Source organism: Numenius arquata, chromosome 3, assembly GCF_964106895.1.
Source record: "Numenius arquata chromosome 3, bNumArq3.hap1.1, whole genome shotgun sequence".
Classification (NCBI taxonomy): Eukaryota; Metazoa; Chordata; class Aves; order Charadriiformes; family Scolopacidae; genus Numenius; species Numenius arquata.
The window spans coordinates 12,677,255-12,702,134 of NC_133578.1; the positions used below are offsets into that span (position 1 = coordinate 12,677,255).

Sequence of the window (24,880 nt, forward strand, 5' to 3'; positions counted from 1 at the left end):
GTCCACAGCAACACTTCATGGTACAGCAAAGCTCTGCCAATCCCCAAACCCAACAACACAAGCAGCAGGGCAACCTCCCTGCCATTAAAGCTTGCTTTTTCCTTTTTCTTTTTCTTTTCCCAGCATTTCAGTGAATCCTCACGTTATTCCAGGTCATATACAAAAGTCTATCGATTTGTACAGTATGAAACATCATAAATAACTGTCATATAATTGTAAAAACACCCAGTGCAAATGATGGTAGTACCACATGGTTGCTGTTCTAAGTTTTCTAATTGATTCACAAACCTCAGGAGTACACAAAGGTTCCCTCAAACACAAGTCAAATCAAGGAGGTTCTATCCCAGCACAAAACCACCCAACTCATAAAGCCAGAAGAATAAACAAAATCCCTGTTTTTTTCTCATTTAAGATAATCAGACTGATTTATTATTTTCCTGTCACCAGTTGTTTATCTCAGGTTTGAGCCAATTATTCATCCATTTCTAAAAGTATATAAAAAGAAGAACAACAGTCCAGCAAGTACAAGTCACTCCGTTTACTCACCAATCCGTTCCCTTTCAACCTTTCCAGAGTTCAAACAGAGGAAGCGTGCAAAAATCCTGGGTCAAGTAGCAGAACTTTTTGAATAATTACTAAAAAGAAACTTGTCCACATAGATCGCTTTGAAAGGATAATTAAAGGGAAATCATAAATGAAAAAACGTTAAAGTATTTATAGCACTGGACAGAGGGCCACAGGTGCCATAAAGCTGATCCCCAGAAACAGAATTTCCAGGTTACATTTTAATTAAGAAAACATTCACATATATGTCGATGTGAAACAAAACATTCCAAAACTCCATATCTTACATATTCCAAATTTAGGTTGCTAATATGCAATAGCACTGTTATTATTATTATTATTTATTTAGCCTATTCCCTACTGCCTCACAAAGGCAAAACTGATTTTGGAAGTGAAGAGGTGCATGATATGCAGAAGACATACTCTGTACATTCCTTCCATTAACATACTTTCAAATGAAGCTTTTTTATGCCACCAGTCAAATTCCCCAATTTTGGTGTCCCTACGTACATTTCACTGCATGGATATCCTCTAGTCCTGTATTCCTTTGTTTCCCTCTTAAAAAAAAGAAAAAAAAAAGTTTAACTATCAAGTAAAAATGTCCACAGGCATCTTACATTGACTTCTTTAAAAAAAAAAAAAAAGCACCCCATATCCAGACAGCTTCTTCTTTTGGAGAACAGCTTTACATTCCTGAGAGTGAATAACTGTTGGAACAAGACTGCCTCTAAATGTTGCAGGACTTGTCAGACATTGTAATCGGGGGACTTTCCCTGTGGTTGTCGCAGACGAATTTGTAAGGTAGAAAATGCTCCCACAGTCACGTGAAAGAAGAGCTGCCACAGGTTGCGCAGTTCGTACAGATACATGTTACACAGGCAAATTAACCCAAAAGTCAGGAAGGATTTGGCATTCCTCCAGCCTGTGTAGTACACAAACAGGTAACACTGCCAGGGGAAAAAAAAAAAAAAAAGAAATCAGATTACCACATGAAGAATAACTTCCACTCAAACATTATCTGGTCACTGAGAAATTACAAACCTGAAACAAGTAAAACTCTAAATCAAACATGTAAGAACAGTATCAATTTAGCAGTTATGGAAGGGTGAAAAGTACCCCTTATCAATACAAGGTTACATTTTGCTTCCATTAAACCCTCTTTAAGAACAATTCTCTCATAATAATTGATTGCAACCTGCAATAATGAGGGACTCGTGACAAAGCAAAGTGAATGTTCATGGCAATCTCTGGTCAAAATACATTCTGTTCCATCCAGGCAATGAAGAAGGAACAAGAGTCAGTGTTGTCTTCTGGCAAAGCAACGGGAAGGACAGGGAAAATACCAGGGCCCTGAAGCCGGGAATACTCAGCACAAGGCAATCCCCCAGACACCAACCCAGGTATGTTAGGGATAATGCAGAGGATTTGCTGGTGGATGTGGAGAGGTCCACATAGAACCATCGTCCTTCTTCAGGCGGTGCCAGATGGATCACATTCAGAGAGAAATACGTAACAACTCTACTGTAGTTCTACCACGTTTTAAGGGTCAGTTTCTGCACGCAGTGGTGTAACAATGTCAGGACAGCCCACAGTCTCCCACTCTCCGTTCTTCCTACTGCAACTGCAAATCTGTTGAGTCTCTTGCCTCAGTTTTCATCTCTAAAAGGACGCAGCTGTCCAGTACTTTTTTGCGGACATTATTTTTACTTCTGCTGTTGGTCAAACTACTTCCTTGACTTCCACAAAAAAAATTGTTTACCCCCTCTGGATTCTAGCCATTTCTGTTTGATGAATAAAGTTTTGGCTGTGCTTAAAGGTAGATAACATCACTTGGGCTTACTTTGTATTCTAAACCTGTTCCCACTGGATATATAAGAAAGCTCACACAAATTTTTTAACAGCATTCATCATCAGATTATCTAAGTGCCATTTCTGTTCTTATCGTACATTTGCCATGTTTTATCAGTCAGAGAAACTCTACTTAATTTTCTTTCGTTTTTCATGTTCCTCAAAAAAGGGCAAAAGCATTGTACACTCACAACCGAACAATGCAATTTATTGAGGTTTCTTTATATTCTATTTGAAACATAACCATTTTCTTATAAAGCATGCATGTCTACTCTAACTGTGGCTCAGATTAACAAAACTACTTGTGATTTCTGGATATCTAAATACCTTCAGAGATGCAAGTGCTGACAATATCAGTAAGATTTGTATGTCCTTCCTCCAAAGCAAAGTAAAACTAGAGATAAGTAACCCGCGTATTTCAGAATCTAGATGGAATTCCCCTGAACCTGCTTGGCCATTTTGAGCAAAGCAAATGCAACCTACTTGGGCTACAAATCTCATCTAAAAGAGCAATTAGTTGGTACTAGTATCTCAGCAGTAAGAATTCAGATAGTTTCCCAGTGTTATTGCCTATGAAAGAGTGTAACTGCTTCCAAGACTAAAATAAAGGGTGTGCTTCATCAAAATGATTAATAAACATGAAGGGTTTAAAAAAACAAAAATAGTATGGAAGTTTAAAAATGTCACTGCAATGTGATGTTGACTGACTGTGAATTTTACTGAAGTTCTGTTTCAAATGAATTCTGGAGCTTATTTTTTCCTTAGTCGAGGTTTGACATGTTAAAAGATCTGCCACTTAAAAAACAGAACACCAGTCAAAAGGCCAAAACCCTGTGGTTTTAACACCTTGCTATAACAAGAGCTGTTATGAAATTCCTGGGGGCTTTTTTTCTTCTATTGAAGGAAGTGTCAGCATGGCAATTACTGAGCATGCTTTTATGTAGAAGGCTCCTCACAGCTTCAGAGAAGATTTTGATTTTTGATTTTTTAAGTTTATTTAAGAAATGTTAAGCAATGACTGAGAGTTCAACTCCTGACACTTTGCACTCTTTGGACTTCAGATACAACTGAGACAGTGGTTACTTTTGTACATTTTCTTCTTCAGAAGAGACTAGAAACCATGGAGGAACATTAGAGACATCAGCTCTAGATAAACTGGAATAGGCTTTTCTTGACTTCTTGGACAAATTATCAGTGCTCCTAATCTCAGTTATTTTACCCTGTGAACATTATAGCATTGCTATTTTGTCAGTGTTGCAATACTTAGTTACAATTTTATAAGCGAAATAAGCCATAAGACAGCAATAGAATAACTTAAGAGTTTACTTGAAAATGGCATTTTCAAGTGTACAAAAAAACCCAAACATCCCAAATGTAAAAAACTTTAAGCAATTACAAATCACAGCTTATATTTTAATGCTGCTTAGAAAGTGCCCTAAAGCTTTACATTTGATTTCAATATAAAAGTGAACCTAAATACTGATAGCATCATCTTGAAATGAAAGGTTTTAGAGACTTTATGATAGATGCTGATGGTGATGGGACCACTCCCCTACAATGCTAGAACAGCTTTTACTTTTCTCCTTAGACAATCTAAAAATACCAAGATTGCATACCATATGTGAAAATGTAAAGCGAACTCTATTATTATTTCAATTTGATACATACATATATATGCCTGCAGGCTTAATTAGTCACTCAATACATCCCGTGTATTACTACAACAGTTCAAAAAGTAGCAGAGGATTTTCTTCACACCATCTACTCTCACTTGCGTTCTTGGTATTTAGAGCTAGACTGTGAAGATGCTCATCTTGGTCCAAAGAGCTTCACCTCAAATGTAAAAAGAGCTGGCATAGAAACTCTTCAGTTCATAGATTTATTGGCTCCTAATGATCACAAGCAAATTACATTCTTCATCATTGCACACTGAATGTTAGTGAGCCTAAAACATCCTGTTTGGTGTAAGCCCCTTTTTTTTGCCAGCATACCTAGTTTACAAACATTTTCTTAGAAACTAGAAAAAGAAACACACTGCTACATTGTTATTAATTGAACAAAAGAATACAACATTATGGAAGCCTTGTGGGTGAATGATAATGACATGTGCTGTCATGTAACATAGGGAATTAATCTCCTGAACTCCTAAATGTTCTGTTGGTTCTCACTTCCATTTTCTCACAATGTGGCAAACGAACATCAGAACATGCCACAGAACTGCCAGCCCCCTTAGTTCTGAAAAATGACCAATAACATATTGTATGAATCACACTAGAGGGTGCAGAACAAGAGTCTTGACAGACACATTTGGAATATTACGAAAAAGCCCACATTCTGAGCTGCATGGATTCTTCCTTTAAAATAGACCTATTCAACTCGGACAGTAGGGGAAAGATGCGTGTCCTTACGTCTCAATGCACAGACATGAATACTTTATAAAGAATAAGGTTTCTAATTTGGTAGAGGAGGAAAGAATGTGTATTTTTCACACAAAAAAATAAAATGAAAGAACTCCACCTTATCAGCTAAGGAACAGATCGTAGGCATGGAAAATTAACACCAATCTGAAGAACTATTTAAGGCAGAGGCTGATGGAAACTCAACAAGTGGTGAAGAACACAAGTTGTACTCTGACATTTTGCTAGAGATATAGAGAATAGAGATTACCTGTAACCTGGACAAAACGCTGACTGATAGAAAGGCTGAGATGCAAGGAAAATTCTGAGACATTATTTTATTTTACAGTCTGCCACCATACTAAATATTGGCACATGGAAACAAGTAAAAACTGCATACTCCACTCCATGTGCAGGAGATGAAAAGTCAAAAGAATTGTGATAACAGCAACTGATCATGAGACATTATAGTCATAGCTAAACGTAACAGTAATGTCACTGAATGACAAATGCCAATGCGCACCAGAATACCTTGCTACAAATTATATAGGAAAGGCCAATTCAGATGTAGAAATGGAAAACCTACAGACCTGAAACAGAACGTGAAACATCAGACAGGAGAATGAAAACATAATGGAAAGCAGCTGAAAGCCTTGAGAAGGAGGGAGATGCCCAATAATGTACAGAGTAAGGAAAATTCTGGGGTGTAGTGCCTAGGTATTACTGTATTTACTTCAAGTCTTCCCAACGAAGAGCAGCAGTAAGGCATTTGTTCAGACAGTTAGATTTACTTGAACTATGAAACTATTACTTTAACAAAATGATATAAACTCCATGTGGCTTTAGAGATAAATTATAAGCTCTCGACAGAAAAGCACACCAAATCTCTTTACCAACTAACTAGAGAAAAATGCCAGCAAACATAAGCTCTTTTTATCAATCTACTGCGTGATAGTTTATGATTAATGAAATACAACAGAGCAGAAATTTTTTTTTATAATCGCCCTATTCAAGTATCTGTGACATTTAAGAAAACATGATGACATTTATGCATGACTGGGTAATATTTCTAAACTCTAGTGCATTCTGCAAGCAGAAGAACACACCTGGTACAAACACGCTGCTGTTCCAAGAAAAAATGCAATAACATAGCTGAAATCTTCACCTTCATTCTGTGAAAATAGAACAAAAAAAAACTGTTTTACAATGTTTTTGTAAAATTCCAGATATTCAGAGTATGAAAATTATCGTATGTTAAAATAGTCTCATCTAGAGATTTATAGTAATTCCTATACTATGCCAAACAAAAGGAATTAGCACTAATCATTGCTTACTTATACATCTGGAAAAAATCCACCATGATCTGGAATCTGACCAAAATGTTCATTCACAATAGACAACTAATGCTGAGAGTTTCAAAGGCCTTAAAGGAAGTCCAGCTCTAGTACTGGACACTTACCTTCTCCAGATGCCTTTGAAAATTCAACTCTAAACACTGGTAACTACCTTTAATACCAACTTTGTAAAATCGCGCCTTCCTCCAGCTTCACAAAATGGAAACGAGACAAAAGGAAAAGACAGAAACTGGCCACTAGAGTGTAGTAAAATTCTACACAGAGAACAACGCTGGCAGCACTGCCTTCATGGCAGTGAGAACAAACAAAAGCACATTAATTTATCACAGAGAGATTATTGGAAAATTAAGTTCTCCTGAAAGAAAAGATGGAAAAATTTACCTGAAGTGATAGAACTTTCCACTATGTCTTTAAAAAAACAAAACAAAATTCCTTCAAATTTATTCAAACAGGTTGTTATAGTTCCTGTAGCACTGAGCAGAATAAATTTACATGCTCAGTGATTATACTAACCACATTTCCAACAAACATCTGCGACAATCAAAAACTCTCCCATGAAAACAATGGATACTCATGCAAACGTCCTTCCCTGAATGCAAATTTCATTTTGAGAAGGTGGTGGTCGATTCAGAACTTGTTTCTGTTCAGTGTGAAGCATTTGTACCTACAGTGTAGGGAAAAGTTTGTATGTCTGCATATAAAACTTACCTACACAATGCAGTACACTCCTATACCCTGTGTAAACCTTTGCCTCAGTACCCCTGCATATTTGTTGGAGCACAGTTTTGCTAAGACCCAAATAAAAACACTGATTATAAAGGAAAAACTAAGTCAGAGAGAAGATTTTGAATGAATTCTCAGAAGAAGTTCTATTAATCACATTTTTGATTATTTCTCCCTAAACCTTCTGGATTTTTCCATAATAGAATAAATTAAGAGAAATTTTAATGGATTTTTAGTGTGCCTCATTTGTCAGAAATGAAAAAATATCTTCCATCTGTACTGCCATCTATTATCTCCAGATGCAGTAACATATAGAATAAAATTAATTGGCTGCCCTATCATCAGTTAAATAGGTTAATCTAATATTGGCATTCCTTTTTTAAAAAATCAGCAGTGGAAAGGTAACAAAACAAGTTCTAGAAACACCACACAAAGTGACAGAATTCTGTTCAGTACTATTCGTACTCAAGCGTACTTTGAAATCATTCCTATTTATAAACTTAGTGAAGTGTGCATAACAGAAAAATCTAATTAGGGATAAAGTAGAGATGTATGTTCACTATTTCATTCTTGCTTTTACTTTAAAAAAACAAACCAAAACCAACTCAAAAGAAGGACCTAGCATGGAAAACTTTCATTAACCCTGTTCATTATTCTTCAGGAAATGCTGAGACCTAAACATTATTGCTTTATTAAATCTTTACGTATACCAATAGTTTTGTAAGAGAACTGGAATATAGGTCATCTTCTTTACCTTACTTCCTTAAAAAGTCCATTAGGTATCAAAAGCATCGTAGTTATAAAGTCTAGATTTATATTTGAACAAAAAGATCACCTATTAGCCAACTTCCATGAGATTTTTAGTTTCTACCTCCATTGCCACAACAGTAGAGCCATTTAATGTCAAGTAAGCCTTTTTCTGGGGGGCTAACACATGAACTTTCTACCAGCCAATACCACTTGAATTGCTTGAAATCATTATACACTATTATTTTCACTGTAGCAATGAGAATACAACTCGCACGGGAAATGGAATAGAAAGAAACCTAAAGGCTACAGGGAAGGTCAAAGCAGAGAGTTCACATGAACAAACGTTTGTTGAGGAGGTTGTTTGGTGAGGGGGGTGTTGTTGTTTTAGGGAGGGGCAGTTTAGAAGAAATCACTTGACAGTTTCCCTTACACTGATCCTTTCAGCACACAAAGAGAAATAAGCATCCTACCTAAGGTGGTTTAATAACAGCAAACAAAACTAAAAAAGGTTTCTGATAAACAATTTTACAAAACCTGTTTAAAGATCCCCGCTCTGTGGACCTTTCCAAAAAATTGGCCAGATTTTAAAAGCTGTTCATTATTTCTCTCAAGTGTTTTTAAATAACACCTATTAAAAGTAAATGTCTCGTATCCTGGCATAAATTTAGAAAACAGAACATTATGTTCACATTCTCACTGCTAGCAAGGTACCTAAGGAAGGAGTTGGCCACCCACCTTCTACTGCTTTTGTAACTCACAGCCTTAACAAATGATGCATCGCACTCAAGAAGGATGCACAGATCACAAACAATACAGGTGTCATAAACAGAGGTCTGACCTCACAAACAATATTTCTGAAAATAAAACTGGCAGGACTTAGTTCATTTCTAAGGTGGTATTATGATTGCTATGATGCGTAACATTTAAATTCATAAACGGGTACCGTACCTGGAGAAGACTTTCAATAGCATGAAAGCCACGAATTAAATTCAAAGCCCCACATAACAGACTAAGCACAAACGAGACAATCCCTGGCAGAGTCACAGGTTCCAGCCGTTGATGAGGAGCTGCAAAACAGAAGATCAAAAAAACGTATCAAAGGTCAAAGCAACGTCTTTACAAATTTAGTAAGATAGTAATCTCATTTTTCAGCGGCTTCCAGATCACAGAGGTCACTGAAGCAAATAACAAAATCTCAGTATTTTTTTTCTAAAAAGAAGAAACTTTTTAAATATTTCAACAGAAGGCTTAACAAAAAGTATACTTTCCTTCAATTCACATATATAATTGTCTTATTATATTTAGTCTTTAACTCAAGACATTCAGCTTATTCAGTATGGTACTGAAAGCTGCTCAAACATGCCAGGAAATCAATGGCAAATGATGCACTTGCTAGCAAAATTTGTCCACAATTAGTACGAAGCTAATAAGTCACGTACTTAAGAGCTCCTCTCACAACCTCCACTTTTCTTTAATACTAATGCATTAGCAGAGCTATTGAAACTGATTTAGCTTGTTTGCTGAACAGAACACTATGAGGCAAAGCTATTACAGTTTCCTACCTTAAAAAATACAGCCAGTGAATGCTACCAAAGACACAAATAAAAAGACAGTTCTGAAACTAAGCTAGTATTTATATTACAACCTTATACAGACCTTCCAGATAGTGCTTAGAAGCCCCTTACAGAACACATTAACGTTAAAACACACTTTCCACGCACACCCACTCTTTCGGGCTTATCTAGGGTCACAAGTATGTAACAGTTGTGTATGTTCCTCATTACTGTCCCTTTTCATAATTAATAACAGAAAGCAAATATGAAGAAACAATGCAAAACTCTTAACAGTCTAGGCAACACTGGGAAAACAATAGAACTACTGAGCCATACTTAAATCATTCTGTTCAAATCAACGAAGTGTAAAGATGTGAACAATGAGGTTAATGAACTGTAACATTAATAGAGAGAGGGGTGTCAATCCCGGTTGTTTGCATTGCACAGATCCAGGAAAAAGGCTTTCCAAACAGTTTATGAAGTTACAGAACCTAAAGAAAAAATGACAAAAGCTATTTCGCATTGATAAGCAGACAGGGCTGTCTAATTATGCCTGTGTGATAACTTAAAAATAAAACACAAAATTAGTTCAGTTAACTCATTTGTGCTGAATTTAATAGTGTAATCAGTTGGTTGTTTTTTTTTTTAAACAAAAGCATAACCCATGTTTAACTTTCAGAGCTTACTGCTTTTCTAACTGTAGTGCATATTAGAGGAATACGACCAGCAATCACTAAGTTAAGATTAGATCTGCTATTTGCATACCAAATCATTCTTTTTCAGTGACTCGTAACTGGTTGTTCTGTTATTTTAAACCATCAAGTGGCAAAAAGCTGAAGGTGTATGTGACTGTTTTTAGCCAAAAGTAATTGCGTTTCATTAATGGGTGGATAAAATTAGTTCACTGCTTTCCATGCAGAGCTCTCCAGACAATCTCATTTTCCCCATTTACCAGGGTAACTTTAAAACATCATGTGTTAAAACAGTATTTAAGACACCTCTTTGAGAACCATGGGGCAAGAGGTAAAGAGTCTTGTCAGCTAAATCAAGATAGTCTATGAAGGATCATAAAATAGTTACTTTTCTCTCTTATTAAAGTATGAAAATAAATCCAAAAGGTTTAAATGACATTGCATACCACTACTGATGTCATTATGCTCTCCAGGGCTTAATAACTTTTAGTGTGGTAATCAAAGCAACAAGAGCCTTTTAAACACACACAAAAAAAGGCAAAGCCAGAAGAATGAAGGTTTGTCAGAGAAGGAAGTGTAAAGGACAGCTGACCTTGAGTCAGTACATCCATAAATCTTAGAAATACGATAACTGCAACATCAAAAACTCTCTAACGCAAGTGAAGGACCAAATAAAGCACAAATTCTGAATTAAAACGTTAACATTTAAACAGAAATTTAGGAAATTTACATGGTGTAAGAAACTGCACTACTTGTAAGGATGTGTATTTAAAAATAGAAGGTAAAAAAAAACCAAACAAACATTGAGTGTACCATCAGGCAAAAAGTAATTTTGATTTGACAACTGTTCCTTCATTGAACAAAAGCTCAGAAAACGGTAAATTTATCCTAAGTTAAGCCATCACACATCAGCATGCTGTCACCCTATTTCTAATGCCTGCCCACACCTACATTCACCTTTGAAGCAAAATTCGGTCCATAATCAGCACACTTTATGCTTCACACATTGATAATAACCCCTATTCCACACTACACAGCACAACTTTCGCTAAAGGAAAAGGGCTGCTATTTTCAATTACTGTAACAATATAAGGATCCTAGACACTAGACCTTGGATACGTATCTAATTACAAGTATAAGCCAGTAACAGACAATGCTTCATCAGCAGAGCCAAAATTAATGCGTCAAATTCTGCTATTCTGTGTAACAAAACAAGATTTGCATCCACCAAACTTCCTACCTCTGCATGCTATCCAACTTGATTTAACATACTTAATTCACTTACAGCACGTCATATTTTTAACAGGGCAGCATATTCAGGAAATTACACTAGGCAAACCATATCTTTTTGAGAGAATTTGTCCTTAGAGCAAAGGAGAAACTTTGAAGTCTAGCCAAGTGAGTGGGTCGCAAACATCCAGAGAAAGTTCTTTTCAAGAGTAGAGAGAAACGATGAATGTAAAGAATTATAAAACTATTAGCAGACTTGCCAAAAAAGACACTGTTATTCAATAGCATCTAAAATTTGAAGAGCTGAAGAAAGAGCAAAGTGCAAGCTTCTCATAATGTACAGTCCCTTTGATGATGAGCTCCTACAGCAATTCAAGGAAGGAAGTGGATAAGTGAACAGAGAGATTTGTGGAATTCAGAGGAAGAAGAAAGTTAAAAGTAACTGAAAGAAGGAAAAGAACAGAAGAAAGCTGACATGGAAAGAAAAGAGGACAACAGAACTCCTTCTGTAAGACAAGTTGTGGAGAGGTAGGTGAAAAAAAATTGGAATATCATTTGCCAATTATTGTTTAATTTTACTTTATAGTAAAAAGGGAAATGGTTGTTACACATTTTAATTAAGCCCATATGATCTTCCAACACTTTTCTTCAGAAAAATGATAAAAACCTCATCTCCCACTCCATGGACAACTTCACAAATATAGCCAATTTTCACTCAGGCTAAATTCTCTCATGCTTATTGCTTTTTTATTTTTCCAATTGCAGGAAGTTTTAATCTAGACAACTTTCAGAGTTAAACAGTTGCCACTTCTGCCACCATAACCTTTTCTACAAGCCAGGATTACACTAGAACATTAAGAGGTAACAACGATGTAAGCATCAAAAGTGGCGTAACAATGGCATCACAGCATTACATACCTTTAAAAACGGCCCACACATATAAGCAGCAGATGATTAAAGGTATGGACAGTGCTGCTTAAAAGATTCCTTCTAAATATTTTAAACATCTTCACACTTTTCCTTTAATAATTTTCCAGAATTTATCTCTAATACTGTCAAACTGCAAATACAGAGATTGTAAGCTGTTTCTACACTGTCTCATAGCACCTAGAATCCTCAGGATTAAGGCCCCAGCAGTACAAATAGGGCACTGAAGCAATTTTGTTTATTTCTCATTTTCAGTAGAAATTAGTTTTAAATCTTCTAGAGGAATCCTTACAAGCAACTAAAAGTAATTAGGACAATACGCTGGCAAAGAGATCCTATTTTTTTATATATATGTGTGCATATATATATATATATATATAACTGCACATAATTAAGCTGATCTCTTACATTACAGAACTGTAAGAAGTGTTTAGATTTACGATTGCAATTTTCACCCTGACACTTTCAGTGAACAGCATTGGTGTATGTCTGCCCAGGATAACTAGCCTTATAAACAGAGGTACTTTTGGTAAAGAAGGGGAAGATAATAAGTCATTCAAATCAACACTTCCTTTTATTCTATTTATGATTTTGCTGCACTAAACTTGAAAGACTGAAATCAGATTATGTTAGTTTCATGTGTGGAGCCCACGTATTAGTGCAAGGACTTGGTGAGTTTGAAGTTTTCTGTCCTGGTGGCCAACATCTAAAGGTGGGTCTCAAATTGATTCAGAGCATTCACTTAATAGCACAAACCTTTAAACCAGTTCAACCACACAATTCTATATTTATCTCCTACACAAAATAAATTAAAGATTTAAAATATTAATGACTACTTAAATGAATGTAGCATGTATATACAAAATTGCTATTATTAACACTGTACACAAGGCACGTATTTTAGAGTACATCTTTTAGCCAGCACAGCTCTGTGGATTTTCACTGTCACAGATGCTTCCTAAATTGATACTTCTCCCTCCAACTGCTTGAACTCCTGACAATATGCTCTTAGTTTATGTCATCATTGTGTCTTACTGGGCAGAAACAATAAAAATTTTCATAAATCTTAAAAGGTCAGAAAAAGAAAGAAGATCATCTTGTTAATTGCCAATCTTCATTTGCTTGTATTCATGTAGATATTTTTTTTTCCTTCAATAAAGAGGTCAATTGAATAGACCCATCTTTTTCTCTGAGTGCCTTGGGAAGATATGCATTTTGAGCAGAGGACAAAACAGATATCTAAGCTAAAATACATGTAAGGTCATGGCAGCTTTATGCTTTAAGAACATCTAAGGGAAAAAGTTGGGTTTTTTTAAGAAAAAAATATCAAAAGAAAGATTAATTCTTCCACCATGCATCTGTCTCGTTTAAGGATACAGAAACAAAAATCTGAAACTTACCTGCAGATATTTTACCAGTACCCTTATATTCTGCCACAGATAGATGTGAGAACCCATTAGCTGAACCAAGTTCCGACATGGAAATTTGATATGGTGGTCGAAGTTTGATTTCTGTCTGCATGTCAGCAAGATTCATCTTTGTTGACAAAGAACGTGTGTTGTTATATCTCTGTTTGGTCCTCTGAATGAAATTATCTGGGTAAAAATTAAAATAAAAAGGTAAATCCTTAGGGACCCTTGTTAATTAAATAACCCAAGACCATGCAGCTTTATGTACTACATACTTCACAAATTGAAATATATTGTTCAAAATACCTGCATTTACCTTGGAATTTCTAATGCTACTTCTGTTTTGTGACTAATATATCATGGGCTATTTAATTCTGCAGTAAAAAAAAAATTAAACTCTAGAAATCTAATTACTTAATAACTGTGTATAAACTAATGATTTTCCACTGCATGAGACTAAATGTATTGCTAATACAATGGATTTACTGCATTTATTCTAGGCTGTTACGGTAGTTTAATAAATAGTCTTATGAAAACATTAACTCCTGCATTCAAGTATAAACTGACGAGTATGAAAAGTGCCTGCAAAATACTCAGGTGGAGAAAATTAATACCATATTATACAAGTATAAAGAATATAATAGACCTACATTCTAACTTAACAAGAAGTAAAACAAAGAGGGAGTTGGGGGAAAAAAAAAAGCGTTCAAAGAAATCTTTGTAAGAAAGACAACAATGCTATACAAAAATTGCTAAAAACTGACTGACTGAATTACAGACAGGAATTAACCAACTGAAATACCTTCCCCCATACTTCTGAAACTGCAGTTCTTTTTGCTCTAATGCATTTTATAAGAATATTTTAACTGCCTAACACATAGTATTAAAGCAATAGATATTAACGGAATCCATAACAGCTGTTATCTGGTATATATGAGATTAGTTGTATTTAGAGCTTGCATGACAGAAGATTAAATGCATCACTATATCATAAGAAAATTAAAATCTCTCCCTTTCATGTACTGAACAAAAATTAGAGCACAGCTAAGAGCAAACATGAAATTGCAATTTTTTTATTTGAGAAATTTATGAAGCTCAATGCCTTTACATGTTAAGTATTTCAACAGGTATGAAGTCAAACAACTCCTAGTATTATTAACTAGAAGATGAAGTCAAGATATGGTCACGCAAGGCTTAAACCAAAACCTACTGGAATGAATAGAAAGTTTATAAACAAGTTTGGATAAAACTCTACTAGTCTAATTTAATGCCCACAGAAGTATTTCTTTATTGACTCTAACAGGAGTTAAATCAGATTCTAAATCCACCTGAAATATAGCCATAAACTGCCTTGGACATTTTTGGTTTGTGTGCATTAAGTTGCACATCTATTTAAAGACTCATTTGTCTTAGTGTGAGAATGAAGGAAAAAAAAATAGAGCCTTACCAAATTCTATAAAACAGTATGGTCTGACAGCAGTATTTGTCTTCATCATATTGTAGGTAGTGATGAACTCTTTCTGAAGCTCATCCAGGAAGCAGAAAGCCAGGACACTGGGATAATTTTCTGTGCACAACATCATATAGCTTACTCCCAGAGAACTGATAAAGCTATAATTGAGACAACAAATCAAAAATTTTAAATTTAAATCCAGGTAATTCGCTGCTTCACTAGTCTGATCTCATAATCGGAAAAGCAAAAACTGCTCTAGGGTAGCAAAGGAATTTATGCTTACTGGAAAGTCCAACACTACTCTAGAATAAAAACAATTTTCATCTAGGCAATGTTTAACACTACATTGTACCGTCATATAAGAAGTTGTGTTATACATATATATGTGTATATATATGTGTGTGTGTACACACACTCTCACATACATGGAACAGAAAACAACATAAAGCTTTTGGGATACAGAAACAGAGCAGGTTTGTCCCTTAATAGCTTTTCATTAATCTCAAACGCAGAATATGTGATCTGCTGCATCCCAAAAATGCAAAAACGTATCTTCAGACTGGGGGGGGAGGACAGCTGGTTCTTTCTAAAGCATGTGAGGAAATAAAACTGTTCCATAGAATAAAGGATTCATCATTCTCCAAAGACAGTTGCAAGGATGACTTAAGATGGCAAATATGAAATTAGAAAGGGCCAGTGTTCAATATACATATCCCTATTGCATTTAGGCAATTCATTAAATAGCGTTCACATTTTCATGTCACATTCACATTTCTTCAAAATCTTGATGGATAACTTACACTATTAAAAGTAATAAAAAATGTCCTGACTAAGCCTTATGTCTCACTCTTAAAAGTTTCTTTCAAGCTGATCAGTTTAAAGCTGAGGTTTTAAAACAAACATCAACTGGAAAAATTTACTCCATGCTGGGCCTAATCTTCAGAAATGCTGGAAACTCACTACCAGTGGGAGACGGAGAAGGCTGAGCACTTTCTAGGATCAATCAGGTGGTCCACTTTCCACCACTGTAACTTCTACATATTTGCTAGGGGGTAGGATGAAATTACTCACCTCATTTAAAATAGCATATCTAAATTAGAATCAGAATTTAGCTCAGCTAAAGTGTAACTGAATTACCAACTACACTCAAGTGCACCTGGTTACCAATACTAAGGAGAAAGATCACATAGAAAGCAAAATTCTTAGTAACCAATAGATTCAAATAATTATTGCACAATAATCCAAGTTTCATGCTGCAAACGGGAAAAAAAGAGCATCTTATTACTTAATCAGTGTTGTCATGCAGGTACATTATCAAATTGACTAGCTCAAAAAATTTAGGAATAGTTATTAAAAAAAGTCAAAGCACAAAAGCGTGAAGAGAAAACAAAAAGCATTTTTGTGAAAGTGCTGGATGGAGCAGTAGATAAAGCTCCATTCAACCATTTAAGACTTTACTACATGCTGCCTTCAAACTAGAAAAACCATTCCCACCCTTCCCACTCCCTCACTCCCTATTTGCCACATGAAATAATTATTGAGATACGCTTGGGTTTTAGGGCATGTGTTCTCTGAAGTCAACAGAAATCCTGAAGGTGCAAGAAACAGGACTAATTTGATAACATTCTAACCACAAGTTTTCCAAAATACTGGGTTATGAAAGTACTTGGATACTTCTTTAAATTTGTGTAAACTAAAAAGAGAAAACAAATAAATACTAGTTGAAATAGCACGAAGAATAATAAGTCTGATCATTTTCATGTAAGAAACAACCTTGAAATTTAAAGAAATATTTCTAGTAGGCCAAAGATTTTTATATTTATAAAAATACTATTTCAAACTAGAACTTCCACCAAAGTCTGAGTAGGTTTCAAGTCTTTCTACAATTTCTCAGTTTTAAATTTCTGATACACAAATACTGCCAAGAATGAATCTTAGTTTGATTAGTAATTTCTAATGTGAACTGTTAACTTTTTAACTTACACAGACACAAGCCAGGATGTCACAAACATATGAAAGAGAAGTCTTACTTTATATTATAATGCCCAGTTTTCAGGGTACATCTATCAGGAAGCTGAGAAAGTTTCTTTGCGAGCATTTTAAAATATTTTCTACATTCTTGCATTCCTGTGCTCTGCTCATAATCGGTAGATGCAGACAATGGGAGTCCATCCCTCACACGGACCACAGAGGCAGACAAAATCATAGACATTGCCAATAGAGTTAACGACAACCTACAACAAAACACAAATGAGGAGGAAGCAGAATTAAGGTAAGAGCAAAAATAACAGAGTCAACTGTGACTAATCAAACTTCCCAAGCTGTATACCATGCTCAGGCTTAAAATGGGGCACAGGGAAGATTTTCAACCAGAACTCAGATTGGAGTCCTAACTAAATAGGACCTATCAGTCTAAGCGAACCACAAAGCAGCAGCACATTTGACATCAATGTCACGATCTCAAATATTTTTATCTGAACTGCCATCAATCCTCACCTAGAGATACCTGAGGACTGAAACACTATTACTTAGCCTTAGTACTACTGTAGCACTTGCACTCTTCAAGCTGTGAGTCTTCTTGTTTAGTGAGATAACAATTATAGTCTAAACAAACAAGAACAATAGCCAGAGAGGAAAAATGTGTACTGTAAAGACATGCCAGATGGAAAAGCGATCCAGGTCTTGATCAGGCAATAATATTAATGTGCATTCATGAAACTGTGTTACTGAGTACATGCTTAAGGACCCTGACAAACAGCAATTTACACAACTTACGTACTATCAAATAGGAAATCAAGAAATAAGGACAGCAAGGAATGTAATCCAGCTCTCCCAACTCACAGCAGAATTCCTTAAACATGAAATGTCTTTTTTCTTATCTGGGTCTCCATTTTCTTTACATCTTCAAAATCTATCTGTATTACACAAATACCGAGCAGACTGAAATGGTGCCTGCAAAGCCAATGTATAAATACTTACACAGTATTTAATTTTAAAAGCATGATAATCAAAGCCACATGGAATATAGTCAATTAAAAAGGAAAAAGTTGTGTATTTAAACATTTCTTCATCAAAAACAGAAAATCTATGGCAGGCATTTAACAGTATAAACACATAGCCTGCAGACAGTCTTTAAAGACTGAAGACATTTTTAAAACCTTCAAGTTCTTCAAACCTTATATTAAATCAAAACATCCAAAGTTTAGCAAGACAAGCATTAAAAGAAGGATTACTTATCTGCTAAGTATCAGTACACAAGTTTGTCCTCTTACAAGTGGGCGAACTGCTAGAATTTATATGAAGCCAAAAGCAAACACTTCCTCAACTCTTAACACTGCTCTGCAGACTCCTACCATATACTACACCTATCACTTAAGAGATTATGAAAAAAATAGATTTTTGCCTCCCTCAGATGATGCTACTCAAGTTCCATACAGTCACAAACTGCAAAAGAAAACAGATTTCTGAATACAGCTGAAATATGCTTTCGTGAGCAATATTGACATGTTTACAACACCTTTCAAACTATGACATTAAGGGTGCTTTACAAGCCTTAGCAACTGAAGGACTGTATTCTGAAAAGTCAGGAATCCAAATTTTCCCAAAATAGCACTGCCTCTTCATAAAAGAGAGGAAATAGCTATTTTTTCCTGAACTCTCACCTCCCCTATTTCCAGCTACCCAAAGGTTAGATATACACATCAGGATACTTATTGAATAATAATCAATATTCAAGGTTTTCAAGTGTATTTACTCCTCAAAGAGGCATATAATAAAACATGGAGAATGTGTTGTAATTTTCAATTTAAGAAATTCAGCTTCATCAGCAGGCAACCTTCAACCTGCTTGGAGATGCTTCACATTAGCTAAATAAATTCCAAATTAATAATCTTCTAATTTTACTTGTATAGCATATGAGACTTTCACCAAAGTCATAACAGCAGCAGAAGCCACTGTTGCCTGTAGTCTACTGAATACCCCTGGGCTTTTATCAGGTACACTTATTTCAGCACTTTACTACAGAATTCCCTATTGTACAAAGTGCTTTGATCTGCTGGACACAAAAACAGAAAACAAAACAACTGTAGGACTTGCTCTAGATTAGCTTGCTGAGAGTGAAGCATTCTAGAAATTAAACCGTCAGTTCTAGAAACGTTTCCCTATCTCTATTTGAGTTCATGCACGTGCTCTCAGCAGGACAATTCACATGCAATGCACACAGCATTCGTGTTCTTAACTATGCTGCTAACCATATAACCACGGCAGCAACCCAAGAGCATGACAAAATTGCAGAGGAGCTTTAAATTGTAATGGTTCTCCAACAATAACCACCTCTACCACTTGGAACTCAAGCCTGAAAGGGACTTCTGGGAGCTATATCAATATACACATAAGAACAATGATGTGATAGAAGAGTTTAAAATGCCCCTCATTAACTTACTTGCACAAAATGTAATTTCATGGATCTGCATTTCCTCTGATGAAGCAAATAACTTCATTAGCACCTAACGTGAAGAAATGAACATAGCTCCACGTCCCATTTTACGAAAAGGTAGTGAATAGGACCACACTGCAGGAGAAACTCAGAATCTCAGAAGGGAAGCCAGCTTCTCTCTGAGCCAGCTCTCAGAAGGGAAAATATTGTTCCGTTCACCTTTTAAATGATCTTGATGGTTAAAGTTCATGGTGAGCTATCTGATGAGATAAGAACAAACAGAAAAAGTTAATAAACGTATTTACTGGCTAACAATACTCTTCAGCTCTTTTTGTGAGGGCATGCTTATTGGAAAGGCCTGAACACACCCCAGGGAGACTACTCAGAGGTATTCAAGTAAAAAGAAAGCAAATGGAAATACCAAAATGTTTTTATGCTCTTTAAGTGAAGCTGAGGAAGTGCCATCACTTCAGCCATTTAAAACAGGAAAATACGTTTCTGTCTGTACAGTACATGAGTAACTCAGGGTAACGCAACCTTTGACTATGAATCCCATCATTCACCTCATTCACTAAATTTAATTAATCTATAATCTCCTCTGATCAGAAACCTGAACACTTCAGGAACATAATTATACACAAGAACAGCTGTATTTCCACAGCATTAAGGTTTTCGATATTCAATCTAACAACAGTTGTTTTACTCCTACAACTAAGGACAAACAATCTAAATGTCCCTAACTACAGCATGTATGCACAGACAGCAGACAAAGCAAAGAATAAATGTAAAAATTGAAAGAATGCCTCTGAAGGGGTCTTTATCCTATATGTAAATAAGTATTTCCATAAATCTAGAAAAACAATTACTTTCTTCATGACTCCTACTTATATTTAGAGAAATTAATCTCTCTAACAGAAGATAAGCCTCCATTAAAATCTGCCAATTCTCTTTGTGTACTGTGAAATCACACAAGGTAAAAAATATGTTCAGATGCACAGTTTTAAGATCATCAGCCAACCAGGTTTTGTTACCATCATCTTAAAAACCCACCCAAAGAAAATATGCACTTTTCCTCAGCTTCCTAACAGCAGAATCAGAAAGCTATCTAAAAAAATGAAGCTAATAAAAGAAAATCACTTTGGTTGCAAGATCACACATATGTAGAGAGATGTGTAGTACATATACTGTAACAAAATATTCATTCTTACTTGAAAATGTATTAGTAAACTCTTTTTCTATATTAAATCTTCAAAATGAAAGAGCTACTTTACTCAGCTTTCAAAACAATAAGGCTCTATAGAAGGAGCCACGTGATAAATTTGACGTACACTTATACAGGTAAAGATTGAGGAAAGAACACTAAAGATATGGTAGTGTTTTTAGAACTATCTTTAAACGTCTTTTTTAAACATCTACTCAAAACTGCGCAGAGTAATTCACCATACCATTACAAAATTCATATCTTTTCCTCCAAAAATTCTATATCCATCAAACACCTGAAGATGACAAAAGACTGCACTTCCACTACAAATCTTCTATAAATCCATTACAGGCAGATAGAAATGAACAGGGATTGGGTTTGCTATCTCATCCTGTGAAAGAACTGAGGAGTATCAAATCCAACCAGCAGGTGTTAGGCTCATAGGTACCACAGATGGTTCTTCACAAAACATGCAGTTAGCCAGCGGAACTGCTTGTCACAGAATGTTGTCGATGCTAAAATGTTCTGTGAATTCAGGAGGCAACTGGAAAAGTTCACAGAACTACTACAAGGGTTATTAGAACTAAAACACTACCCGTTGTCCAGGGAGATGACCAAGCAATGACCAACATCACTCCATGCTTGCGCTATTCTTACATTTCCCTGTGTGCATCTGCTTCCGGTCCATCTTTATTGATTCCCCCTTGCACCTCACAGCCCTCCCTGCAAATGAGGGCTGGAAGAACTCATGAAAAAGAGGAACACAGAGAAAGCTGACCACAGACAGATAAGAGTCAAATGGAACGGTCATTCCTCTGTTACTCCACTGTCCCTAATTTAATATACATATGTCAACCTGCACTGCTTTCACAAAAAGGAATTCTCATACGTGGCTTCAGTTTCATTTCCTCCCATGAGCAAGAAAACTCGGATGATGGAAACCAGAGCCTACTTTACTGTACTTTTGTTTTAAAGACAGATTCAATTATCATCTCATTTAGTTGTGTGTTATGATGGCACTTGGTCCTGAGGCAGACATCCTGGCAGAAAAGTACTAGAAAGTGATATATGTTCCAGTCTTACTTTTGTAACAAATTGGTCTTCCAATTTGTGATCTGACAATAATTTTTTTATACCTATCAGATGTCTTTTCATAACTTTTTTTACAAGTAAGTGTTTGAAAGTGATCAGTGAATATGGTTTGCTCAGGATACTTCAGTTTTTTAAAAACAGTCTAGCTTCATAAAACCTGAAAGAGGTTCTAAGCAGATCTAGTGTAACGGCAAGCCTACCCTCCTGCAAATGCTGGCCTCCAGCACCAACTTAATCAAGGCATTTCTTGCCAGGATGTCTGTCTCTCATGATAACCTTCCACAAAATATAAAATTGGGAAGTGAATGCAAGCTGCACACCTGCTTAACAGGGAACAAAGATACAGTTTCTGTCCTTACTTCAAGTATATATAATAGTGCCAGACAATTTACTATCCCCACTTTTGAGAGGACAGCTTTGTGACAGCTGCATTATGCAGGCAGGAGTCTTAATTTTTCCACTCTGCAGCATACTTCAGAAATCCGTATTACAGACTGAAGCACTACAGAAGGACACAACAAATAAAGCCACTTTGACATCATCAAGTATGATCAGACAAGGAAATAATCCTAAACCACGAGCCTGTGTAATCCTTCCCATAAAGCCAAGGAAAAAGACCTTGGAAACAGGATCAAGATCCTGATAAACTAAGGGAATGGAACAAGTTGCATCCCAAAGTTTGGGAACTTGAGCGTTTCATCTACCACCTATGGCAGCTTTGATGCAATCATTTGCCCTATTTGCAACGGCAGCCAGAGCAGGAAGAAGTAACGTGGTTAGTGCCTTAAAGGGGTTGGCAGCGCTTTAGGCTGCAAAACTTTATACTAAAAGGTTGATGCCGACACAGACGGCCAGGAGAGTCCCTGACAGACCCCCGGGACAACAGGGATCTGACCACGAGGCCTGAGGTGCCACCGACGGCCTCCCGTGCCAGAAGCAAACCTCGAGTGACAAGGCAGGAGGTGGCAGCTGGTGCCGGGGGAAGCGCCGGCAGCCCCCGCTCATCCCGGCTGATCACCAAACGCAGCCCCCCTGCCGTGAGCAGAACCCGGCGGCCCGGACAGCAGAGAAACAGGTGACAAGTCGCTTCGCGGTGACAAGTCCCGCGCCCACCCCGGGAGAGCCCTGCGGTGCCCCGGCAGCCCCCCCCGCCCCGGGCCGAAAGGGGGAGGCAGGCAGGCAACCCGGCCAGGGGAGGGCGGGCAGATGCAGGGCCCTGCGACAGCACCTTCCCAGCACCGGCCCGTCCCTCACCCTCCCTCACGCCGGCAGACGCCGGCAGGCCCCGGGCAGGCCGTAGGGCGGCGGGCAGACCCCGGGCAGGCCGCGTCGCCTGGCAACGGCCCCGCGCGGGAGGGGTTCGAGCTACCTGCCTCACCGGAGCGGCGCGAGCGGCAGCGGCGACATCGACCTCCCGCCAGGCATTGTGGGAACCCTCCACGTCTGCCCCGCGCCCTCCCTCCCGCCGGCGGGGGAGCGCCCCTCACGTGACGGGGAGGCGGAGGCGCCATTGGCTCGGCGGGCGGCGCGGGGCGGGGCAGGGGCGTCGCCATGGCGACACGGCGGGACCCGGCCTGCCCTGAGGTGGCCCAGCGGCACCGCGGCCGCCGGGGGGACCTCGGGGCAGCGGGGCCGCCCCGGTGCGGGGCTTGGGGCGCCGTTACCTCAAGTGCAGGCGGGCTGGGGGAAAGGGGGTGCCTCCCCCGCCCCGCGGTGCATCCCCTTCCTTATGGTGGCGTCGCCTTGTGCGGGCCTCCCCCCTTGCCCTGATTTGAGCTAAAACAGAACCAATTTTCTGTTCAGTAATTTTACTTTGCAGCTAAACCTTTTCTCTCTGAAATTAACAGCATATTATGGAGACACTGTTCGCTCTCAGAGAGACAAGACCTGGTTATTTATAATTATGCCACTAAATGGTATGCAGAGAGGCTCCTGCTTATACTTACAGCTATAACAACCAAGGTCTGCTAACTTTGTTGTATGCCCCATTGGAGGGTCAGAAGCAGGAAAGTGTAGAGAAGTCGCACCTGCAGGGAGGAGTGGACAGTACAGGTGACCCAAAACTGACCAACAGGGTGTTCCATCCCATCTGCATCATACTCGGTATAAAAGCTGAGGGATCAAAGGGTCTGTTGTCCTTCTTTGGTGGCTGGCATCCAAGGAGGACTCTCTGTTTGTCTGCCTCTGATCCCAGTCTGTGTGTTCTGGAATCCACATCCAGAATCTCAAACCACGCCACCCTGAACAGGGCTGCCCGGTCAGCCCTCAGCACCTCTAAACAGCCTGAAATGCCTGCTGGGCTCCTGGGGGACTGGGTTGGGTTTGTGGTAAACAGATTGAAGGGTTCTGGCACCACTCGTGTCACAGAAAGCCCCCAGTGTGCGGGACAGGGAGGCTGCCTCGCTATTGCTTGTTCTCTGCTTCATGCATCTTTGGCTAATTCTTAATTAGCTTCATTTTCAAAAGAAATGAGCTTTGGTAATTGTCCACTTTGGGTTCTCCTGTGTAATACGTTTTAGCTACAGTTGGCCAGTTTCCACCAGGTTTAATGAAAGCATATAGAACTTGGCATATGCTCGATACTGTATCAATAACAATGTGTTAGGTGTTTTCTGATGGAGCAGCAAACATGGCTGCCAATGGGGAGGACGTACGATGGTGACCTAGTTGTCACCAGAGAAAGGGCAGTGAGGTCACACCGGTTGCCAGACTAATTTCACTCATACCCAGGCAAATCAACTGGGCATGTTTCGACAATAAGTGACAATGCAAGAATGAAAGTTTGCAAATCTCATTTCTGATCCCAAAGTGAGGTTCCTATTTTAAAACGACTTTATTTACTAATACAAGAATATTTTTCTCCCTGTATTGCTCTTTGACTTTCCTGTTTTCCTACCGTATCATACAGTTTTAGTCTGTTGGCTCAAATCTCAAATGAAAGCAGCTTATTTCCTTGCTAACGCCTTTTAATTTCTCCTTCCATCTGTTACTACTTCACTATCCAAGTGCTTATGGCATTGCAAAGAGTGTTGAGGTAGAGATAATATGCCTCGCACTTGGGACTTTTGGGCTCCACTGAGCTTTCCCCAGGAGCAAGGTAATGAGGAGGCTGGCACTGAAGCACATTAGCAGTCTCCAACCTCAAGTCTTCCTTCTCTAAGCAGCATAAACTATTTTAAGTGGACACCTATAGCGACCCCAGGTACCGGCGGCGTATTGCCTCGCTTCCTACCCCTGAGATAGTGTTTGTGA

General features: G+C 37.9%; 1 protein-coding gene across 2 annotated transcripts; it reads right to left on the reverse strand.

The window, feature by feature from the left end:
* Positions 1-401: 401 nt before the first annotated feature.
* Positions 402-23,095, reverse strand: SEC22A (SEC22 homolog A, vesicle trafficking protein). Of its 2 annotated transcripts, XM_074145427.1 has the most exons (8): positions 22,998-23,095; positions 19,342-19,595; positions 16,931-17,134; positions 14,895-15,058; positions 13,439-13,633; positions 8,585-8,703; positions 5,915-5,980; positions 402-1,511 (listed from the first exon to the last, which is right to left on the reverse strand). In XM_074145427.1, the coding sequence occupies exons 3-8, from the start codon at positions 17,110-17,112 to the stop codon at positions 1,311-1,313; spliced, it is 927 nt and encodes a 308-aa protein (XP_074001528.1). In that variant the 5' UTR covers positions 17,113-17,134; positions 19,342-19,595; positions 22,998-23,095; the 3' UTR covers positions 402-1,310. The 2 variants fall into 2 exon arrangements, with proteins under 2 accessions (XP_074001528.1, XP_074001527.1); XM_074145426.1 differs by lacking the exon at positions 19,342-19,595 and having other exon boundaries at positions 403-1,511; positions 23,040-23,053.
* Between the last annotated feature and the right edge of the window lie 1,785 nt (positions 23,096-24,880).

What these genes read in the sequence shown, in the direction of transcription:
- SEC22A (XM_074145426.1), bottom strand. An exon ending in ACTGGGCATTATAATATAAA is followed by an intron (nt 15,059 to 16,930) that starts GTAAGACTTCTC and finishes TCTCAATTATAG; the next exon opens with CTTTATCAGTTCTCTGGGAG. An exon ending in CTATTGAAAGTCTTCTCCAG is followed by an intron (nt 5,981 to 8,584) that starts GTACGGTACCCG and finishes CTATTTTCACAG; the next exon opens with AATGAAGGTGAAGATTTCAG.